This window comes from Procambarus clarkii, chromosome 54 (genome assembly GCF_040958095.1).
Source record: "Procambarus clarkii isolate CNS0578487 chromosome 54, FALCON_Pclarkii_2.0, whole genome shotgun sequence".
Classification (NCBI taxonomy): domain Eukaryota; kingdom Metazoa; phylum Arthropoda; class Malacostraca; order Decapoda; family Cambaridae; genus Procambarus; species Procambarus clarkii.
The window spans coordinates 30,713,364-30,723,234 of NC_091203.1; the positions used below are offsets into that span (position 1 = coordinate 30,713,364).

The 9,871-nt window shown below is 38.9% G+C and overlaps 1 protein-coding gene across 1 annotated transcript; it reads left to right on the forward strand.

Moving 5' to 3' along the window:
• The first annotated feature begins 8,457 nt into the window (after nt 1-8,457).
• LOC123771410 (general transcription factor IIF subunit 2-like) lies at nt 8,458-9,297 on the forward strand. The gene has a single exon (XM_045763917.2). It carries the CDS (start codon nt 8,527-8,529, stop codon nt 9,295-9,297), a length of 771 nt encoding a protein of 256 aa, XP_045619873.1. The 5' UTR covers nt 8,458-8,526.
• The last annotated feature ends 574 nt before the right edge of the window (nt 9,298-9,871 follow it).

Genomic DNA, 9,871 nt, shown 5'->3' on the forward strand with positions numbered 1-9,871 from the left:
AGGCCCGGTTTGCCTAATAGGCCGAGTGATTTTATTTTTAATAAATTGTTTCCTATTGGTCTATTTTATATATTATTATTATATTACTAGCAGTACCCGCCCACGTGTTGCTGTGGCTCAGCAACGCCTGCGCGTTGCTGAGCCTTAGCAACCTTCCCGGTCCCCCAGTCCTCCCCACCATTCTCCCCTCACCCATCTCCTCGGCCTTCCAACCATTCCCCACTCCACCGTCCCTTTGTACTCTCACCATTCCCCACTCCACCATTCCCTCTTCCTTCCAGCTATTCCCCACTCCCCTGTCCCTTTGTCCTCCCTACCATGCTCCACTCCCCAGTCTCTTTGTCCTCCCCACCATTCTCCTTTCCCCCATCCCCTCGTCCCCACCATCCCAAACTCCCCCGTCCCCTCGTCCTTCCCCACCATCTCTCACTTCATTCTCCTCATCATCACCACCATTCCCCACTCCCTCGTCCAATGCCTTCCCAAATGGTCTGATGTTCCCTTCAGAAAATTGGGAGCATGCAGTAATCTGATGTTCACATCACTGAAATATAAGAAAACAGTAAAAAATGAAATCAAAATATGAAAAAAAAATATAAAAAGAAATTATTCTCACGAAATGAATGGCCTTGTAAACAACACAGCTCAAATCCAATGCAATTCACACAAAATAATTAAATCAAAATGAAAATAAATAAAAATCTAGGACAATTCAATTCATCGATGCAATCAGAAACATTGAAATGGAATTGTACAATATGTAGTATAGCATGTGTGTTGCTCTTACATGCAACAGATGGCGCTGTTTTTCAAGAAGAGCATAGTTTTTACCTGTCACAGGTGTGGCATCTATACTTATCCTTAAGAAATGAACGGTGTGATAAACAACACAGCTCAATTCCAACACAATGTCTCACAAAATAATTCACTAAAAAATAAAATAGATCGAAATCTATGAAAATAAAATTTATCAATGCAATCGGAAACATTGAAATGGAATTTGTAATATATTTAGTATAGCGTGAATGTTGCAATAATTTTCAACAGATTTCGCTGTTTTTAAAAACCGCATGTTTTTACCTGTCACAGGGGTGGCATCTACATTGTAGGTATATAAAAACATGCACCTATTCGAATGCAACGTTGTTTCAAAATTTCAAAACAATTGGTGAAAAACTTTCGGAGATTACAGCATGTGTCGCCCTTACGTCCAACAGATGGCGCTTTTTTCAATAAAAGCAAGTTTTTTCCTATCACAGATGAGGCATGTATATAGTAGATAAATGAAAAGACGCGCCTATTTGAATGCAATGCTGTGTCAAAATTTCAAAGCAATCGGTAAAGAGGTTTAGAAGATTTCCCTCATATGAAAAACACAGTTTTTCAGAAAAAGCAGTTTTTTTTTTTTACTGTCACAGACGTGACATCTATATAGTATGCACATAAAAACCTGCTCGGATGCAAATGAACGTTGTGTGAAAATTTCAAAGCAATCGGTGAAGTACTTTCGGAGATTAGCGATTTTGAACAAACGAACATTTCCATTTTTATTATATAGATATTATGAACATAAATTATTGATTCAGTTATAATAGTTTAGGTTAGGTTAAGATAGGTTAGGTTAGGTTAGGTTAGTAAGGTGGGTTAGGTTCGGTCATATATCTTCGTTACTTTTACTCAAATTTTAAAAAATTTGCTTTTCCACTCCAGTCTGTTGAGTGCCATTCTGTCAGCCGTCTTGGCTGCACAGCTTTGGAGAGAGATGGGCCTGGGAACAGCTGGATCTTTGGGTTTTGAGATCGGCACTATGTCTGCTCTATTCCAAGCAGAAGGTCTAGTTTGAGAAGTCCAGGCTAAACATACCAAGCTAACCTTATGTATGCAGCGTCTCCCTCTGGGCCGAGGTTTCTAATTATTTTATAGGTTATTTTGTCGTCTCCAGGGGATGTATTCATGGAGTTTTTCTTATCCCAATTGAGCTCAACCAGTGTGCAAGGGGCATTAGTGTCAGAGACTTCTTCACATGCTGTAAGGATTCTGTGCCACCGTTTTTCCTCTAATCCGGTCTGTACTGCTAATACATCTGGTGGAAGCTGATTGCTGGCTGCTCTTTCTGCAAACCTGGTTGCCAGTACTTCGGCTTCCTGTTGAGGATCCTTGGGGTGTGGAGCTTTAGGTGTTTTATTTCCTTCGGCCTGGTGGATTTGCTGCCACATCTCTCCAAGAGAGGTGTGTTCATTCAGATATGAACACCATTCCAGCCACTTTTGTTCTTTTATTAGTCTGGTCTCTTGATGCACATGTTCCTTGACCTCACAAACTAAGGTCATTTGGCTGCTTTTTGTATAGCTTTCTTGTTCTGTTGAGTCAATGGTTGAGTTCTTTGACATGTTCGCAATGGTACCAATGATCTTTATGGTGTCCGGTGGATTGTTTTCTTAGTGGGATTGAGTTGTTGGCTGCACTTTGAATCGCTTTGACAAAATCTTGTTCTGCCTGATTAATGACTTCGGGAACAGCATAGTTTATATGCCACTCTGAAATGAGGTTTTGAAATCGGTCCCAGTTTGCTAAACCAAAGTTCCAGGCTTCAGATGGAGGCGGAGGTGGGGTGGGTAGATCTAACTTAAGATCAATTTGGACCCCATAGTGGTCGCTTGTGAGTGTGGGCTCAACTGACCATGTTGTTGCATCTCTTAGGGAGGCTGAAACGAAGTTAAGGTCTAATTTACCTTCTTGGATGTGGGTAGGTTCATTCTTGTTTAGGATTTGAATATCTGGTAGCTGGTCTAGTAGATGTCCAATGTGAATGCCGGCCTCATTTGTTGTGTTCGAGCCTAGTGCCAATCGATGATAGGCATTAAAATCTCCACAAATGATTGTGTTTGATGTAGTCGCGTGTCCAAATAACACAGAGAGATCCATTTCAGCATGTGGAGACCTACCTGTACACATTAAACACTTCAAGTTTGTCGTGTCTTAGCTCAATGGATACTCCCATTACCTCTGTCCCTGCTCCAAAATCGGGTGGGCTGGTTATGAACTTGGAGATCAGGTCACATTTAACATAGATTATTATATTTAACATAGATTTATACTAACTCTCTGTTTTCTTTGGAATAGCCATGCCCTAATCCAACTTAATATAGCACCTCCAATACCATGAGCCTCTATTTTTTTAATCAGTCTTTCATGTGGCACCGTATCAAAAGCTTTGCTAAAGTCAAGGTACACGACATCACAATCCTTACCACTATCAACTGCCTCAACTGTGCTGGAATAAAAAGATGGCAAATTTGTTAAACATGAACGGCCATTTGTAAAACCATGTTGCGACTCATTTATTAATTTGTGTTTTTCAAGAAGAAGACGAATTTTATTTGCAATTATCGATTCAAGTAACTTTCCCACAATAGACGTTAGGCTAATTGGTCGATAGTTTTACGCAAGTGATCTATCTCCTTTCTTAAAAATTGGTATCACATTAGCAAATTTCCATAACTCTGGCACTCTGCCTAACTCTATTGATTTATTAAATATGGTAGACAGTGGGTCGCAAAGCTCCTCTTTGCATTCTTTAAGCACCCTGGCAAACACTTCATCTGGCCCTGGGGATTTGTTTGGTTTGAGTTTAACTATTTGTTTAATTACATCCTCCCTGGTAACTGCTAAACTAGTCAACCTGTCCTCGTCCCCACCCACATATTCTTGTTCGGCTGAAGGCATATTGTTAAGTTCCTCTTTAGTAAATACAGATATAAAATATTTATTAAAAATACTACTCATCTCTTCATCATTATCTGTTATTTGACCTGTCTCAGTTTTTAATGGACCTATCCTTTCCTTAATCTTTGTCCGGTATAACTGGAAAAACCCTTTAGGATTTGTCTTTGCTTGCTCTGCTATGCAAACTTCATAGTTTCTTTTTGCTTTCCTTATCTCTTTTTTAGTATTTCTTTTCCGACACTGAGCAGCAACGCTGGTTCTATCACGATTCATTTCGTATTCCGTTCTATTAGTCAAATGCTCACTGTGGAGTGATGGCTACAGGAGACAAATTCAGCATGGAGTTGGCTCACTGTGACAGATTGGTCAACAAGGTGATCTTATATCAACTAGCTGGTCTTGGCGTTAAAGGGAGATTATTGCACAGGATAGGAGATTATCTTTACAAAAGAATGGTTCAGTTGTGGAATCAAGGTTGTATGTCAGGTGTACGATCTTTTGAACATGGCACACCTCAGGATGGAGTGGTAAGTCTCAACCGGTTTAATATACAAATGAACAGAATAGCATCTGAGAGATACTCAAATTGGGTAACTCTGATCATATATGCCAATGATATTTTGTTTCAGGGCAAAGATGTTTCAACGGTTCAAATGGTGTTAGATAATTTGTATATCTGTGTCACCATATGGGACTGGTGGATAATGAGGACAAAACTAAGTTTGAATGTAGAAGTCGGAGGCCTATTATACTGAAAGTAAACGGTAAAAATATAGAGGGAATTAATATATATAAATATTTTAGGCACATATGTTGGATATACCCATAAGAGTTTGGAAGCTAGGATGAACAAACTGTTGGGTCAATGTCTGAAAATATTACAACCTTTGAAGGCCTTTGCATGCTATGGAACGGGAGTGGGAGTCCTTGTGTTACGAATGATATACTTGAGTTCTGTAAGATCCTTATTGATTATGCTGCACCTGTCATTTCTTATTTTGATAAAGGTAGATTGGGCAAGTTGGAGAAGGTACAAAATGAAGCCATGAGAAGAATCTTAGGATCCCCAAGAAATGATATGATTGAGATAACGAGGATGGAATTGAATTTGAAAAATATTGGGATAGTATTTCAGAGATAAATGTAACCTCTGCCATTAGATTAATGAGAGGTAGGGGAGCTAATGAATTAATCCTCTCAGTTCAAAAGGTAACAAGTAATGAACAATGTTTGATAAAGTATAATAAGAGAGCATATATGAGTACATTATGTTCTTTTCCGACATTGAGCAGCAACGCTGGTTGTAAAGTATGATGTTATTCCAGAATGTATTGCTTTGCCTAAGAGTCAATTCACACCACCATGAGAAGATTGTAACGTAGATGTAGTAATTATTCCCCTGCAAGAGAAAAATAAATGTGTATGAGATTGGAGAGCTGAGGGCAACATATGATTGTATTATTAGAAAATTACCTACAGCAAATACTCTCTATCTGTAATGTAATCAGACAGTAGCTAGGGATAGAAAGGCAGGATGTGGAGTCTTGATTAGGCAGTACACTGACATCGGCACTGTAGATACTGATATTGGACGCCGCTTAACTGACAATATCTCCTCAATGCAAGCAGAACTTCAACATGTATTAGCAGGATTACAGGAAGTCATATGTGGTAAAAAATGCCTATTTCTTTATAGGCATTAGACGAGCGTTGGAGTCTTGAAATAGCAGGCGATCAGTATACCAGAATATTGTGATCGAGTGTAGAGAGAATGTTAAGACATTAGAAAAAAATGGGTATAAGGTAAGATTCATGTGAATCCCTTCACATGTGGGAATACTGTTGAATGAAGCAGTTGATGAGGTAGCGAAGAAAGCAACGAAAAAAACTCTTGTCGATGTTGTATGTCAGACAACTGTTAAAACAAATAATGACATGTATCAAGATGATCCAAAAGGATGAAGAAAAAGTTAAGAGAATGCCAATGGTGGGCAACAGTAACACACTTAAGAATTAGGAAATAATAAATACAAATTCGTCCTTCACTTATGGTAGAGAAAAGTTTAAATAGGAGCTGCCTCGCATGGGCCAATAGGCCTTTTGCAGTTACATAAGAACAAAGGTAACTGCAGAAGGCCTATTGGCCCATACGAGGCAGCTCCTATCTATAACCACCCAATCCCACTCATATACATGTCCAACCCGCGCTTGAAACAATCAAGGGACCCCATCTCCACCACATTACGCGGCAATTGGTTCCACAAATCAACAACCATGTTACTGAACCAGTATTTATCCAAGTCTTTCCTAAATCAAAACTTATCCAATTTATACCCATTGTTTCGTGTTCTGTCTTGTGTTGATAATTTTAATACCCTATTAATATCCCCTTTGTTATATCCATTCATCCACTTGTAAACCTCTATCATGTCACCCCTAACTGTTCGCCTTTCCTGTGAATGCAACTTACATAAGAACATAAGAACATAAGAACAAAGGTAACTGCAGAAGGCCTATTGGCCCATACGAGGCAGCTCCTATTCTATAACCACCCAATCCCACTCATATACTTGTCCAACCCGTGCTTGAAACAATCGAGGGACCCCACCTCCACAATGTTACGCGGCAATTGGTTCCACAATTGGAAAGCTTTGTTAATCTTTCTTCATGTGAAAGATTTCTAATTTTGGGAATTAACTTAGTCATCCTACGCTGGACACGTTCAAGTGAATTTATATCCATTCTATAGTACGGCGACCAAAACTGAACTGCATAATCTAAATGGGCATGGGCAAAAAATAGTTACCTTCATACTTATGTTCTTAACACCCTATTAATATCCCCTCTATTGTGTCCGTTCAACTACTTGTACAGCTCTTTAATGTCACCCCGAATTCTTCATCTTCCTAGAGAATGCGAATTAGTCTTAGTAAATTTTTCTTCATATGACATGTTTCTGTTTTCAGGATTAACTTTGTTATCCTACGCTGGACGTGTTCTCCTGAATTTATATCAGTAAACGTAAATTTCAACTTGTTGTAAATATTATTATTTATATTTAGTCTACTCATGCACATGTATAAACATACATGTCTTGTATAGTCTACTCATGCACATGTATAAACATACATGTCTTGTATAGTCTACTCATGCACATGTATAAACATACATGTCTTGTATAGTCTACTCATTCACATGTATAAACATACATGTCTTGTATAGTCTTCTCATGCACATGTATAAACATACATGTCTTGTATAGTCTTCTCATGCACATGTATAAACATACATGTCTTGTATAGTCTACTCATGCACATGTATAAACATACATGTCTTGTATAGTCTTCTCATGCACATGTATAAACATACATGTCTTGTATAGTCTACTCATGCACATGTATAAACATACATGTCTTGTATAGTCTACTCATGCACATGTATAAACATACATGTCTTGTATAGTCTACTCATGCACATGTATAAACATACATGTCTTGTATAGTCTACTCATGCACATGTATAAACATACATGTCTTGTATAGTCTACTCATTCACATGTATAAACATACATGTCTTGTATAGTCTACTCATGCACATGTATAAACATACATGTCTTGTATAGTCTACTCATTCACATGTATAAACATACATGTCTTGTATAGTCTACTCATGCACATGTATAAACATACATGTCTTGTATAGTCTACTCATGCACATGTATAAACATACATGTCTTGTATAGTCTACTCATTCACATGTATAAACATACATGTCTTGTATAGTCTACTCATGCACATGTATAAACATACATGTCTTGTATAGTCTACTCATGCACATGTATAAACATACATGTCTTGTATAGTCTACTCATGCACATGTATAAACATACATGTCTTGTATAGTCTACTCATTCACATGTATAAACATACATGTCTTGTATAGTCTTCTCATGCACATGTATAAACATACATGTCTTGTATAGTCTTCTCATGCACATGTATAAACATACATGTCTTGTATAGTCTACTCATGCACATGTATAAACATACATGTCTTGTATAGTCTTCTCATGCACATGTATAAACATACATGTCTTGTATAGTCTACTCATGCACATGTATAAACATACATGTCTTGTATAGTCTACTCATGCACATGTATAAACATACATGTCTTGTATAGTCTACTCATGCACATGTATAAACATACATGTCTTGTATAGTCTACTCATGCACATGTATAAACATACATGTCTTGTATAGTCTACTCATGCACATGTATAAACATACATGTCTTGTATAGTCTACTCATGCACATGTATAAACATACATGTCTTGTATAGTCTACTCATGCACATGTATAAACATACATGTCTTGTATAGTCTACTCATGCACATGTATAAACATACATGTCTTGTATTGTCAGTTTAACTTTATTCTTATGAATAAATAAACACATAAATCACAATAGCGTGATGCATCAAATAAACAAATCCACAAGGTCAGTGATGAGGGGTTCGAACTTACGCCCGGGATGATCCAAGACGCTGCCTTAGTCGACTTTACTCTTATGTTCTTAAACGTTTGAATATTTATTTGCATAGAAAAAATTCAAAGAAACAAGTTCCATCATCCAGCAACCTTCGTCACCTGAGGTAGCAGCTATATAACCCTGGGCCGCCGCGGGTTGGTTCCAGTTTCACCAGCCGTGTTCCAGATACTTTCTGAAACACTGGCACGTGTCGGAAAGACGTTTTATAAAGTGGTCACGTAACTACATATTCTTGTGTGTTTTCCATCATGAGTCAACAGTCTAAGAAGGATTTAGATGTTACGAATTGCAGCCGTGGGCTGTGGCTGGTCAAGGTACCTAAATATTTGGGGGACAAATGGGCAAACTGTGCTGGCCATGACGTTGGGAAGCTTAAGATTACCAGGGTTCCTGGTGAACGTCCAACAATAACCTTTAAGTCAAGCGAACACACCATGAAGGACGGCAAAATTCCTCGGGAGCACAAGGTAATCTCTCATAGTCTTAAGGAAATGACACTCGGAGTTCTTTCTCAACCAGATCCTGGCAGTAGCTCGGCTGCTGCAGCTCCCGAGACACAGCAATTGTACTTGGAGGGACAAGTCATCCACAAACTAGAATGTCAGCCTGTAGTGGACGACTACTATATCAATCAGAAAAAGGAAGCTGTGAAGAAAGCTGCCAAGCCTCTTCGCACGGTAAAGCTTATTGACAGACCCTTGAATGTCTATAAGCCTATATCACATCATAAACAAAATGTTCATTTAGAACAGAAGAAGAAGGCAGCAGGCAAGATGATTCGTGATGATAAGGATAAGGTCATGGAGTTGTTGTTTGCTGCATTTGAAAAGCATCAGTATTACAATATTAAGGATCTCCACAAGATTACCCGACAACCAATCACATATCTAAAGGAGATCCTGAAGGAACTATGTGACTATAATGTTAAACATCCACACAAAAATATGTGGGAACTCAAGCCTGAAAACCGTCATTATAAGACTGACGAAAAGGCTGTGGAAAATTCAGTGAGTGATTAGGGTCATACTACACTTTGTTTCACAGTACAAGGGTAAAGAAAACGTTGTGAAAGATCCAGGTAGTCATCAGGCTCATACTCCATGTCTAAGGTTGTGATCTACCTAGCGGTGCTTGTGCAGCTGGCCGCTGCCCTGTACTACAAGCGACGGCCACTGGTCTGTCCCGTCTCCCAGACTGTGCAGTTCTAGGACGAGAGGCAGAATGTCACAGATCGAGGTGTTGCAAGCGTCGTTGCCCATCAACCAGGTCATCCTCAACACCGTGTTCCAGACCAATGTTGTTCCCGTGACCAGCGTCACAGTCCAGAAGGTGACGGTACCAGCCCTGCAACTGGTAATGATTGACGTGCAGCTATTGGAGGTAACTAAGCCCCTGACGGTGATGAACGTCGACACTGTCACCACCATACTTGTGGAAACGCAGCTGAACAACCTCACTAGCACCGCCTTTAACTTACTTTTAGGACATCCTGAATATATCACATGTTCTATGTATCAATACCACGTGTTCAATGTACCAATATCACATGTTCGATGTATCAATATCACATAAATAAATACTTATGGAACCTCT

Coding starts and splice junctions, on each gene's coding strand:
- LOC123771410 (XM_045763917.2), top strand. CDS start 8,527: ATGAGTCAACAGTCTAAGAAGGATTTAGATGTTACGAATTGCAGCCGT.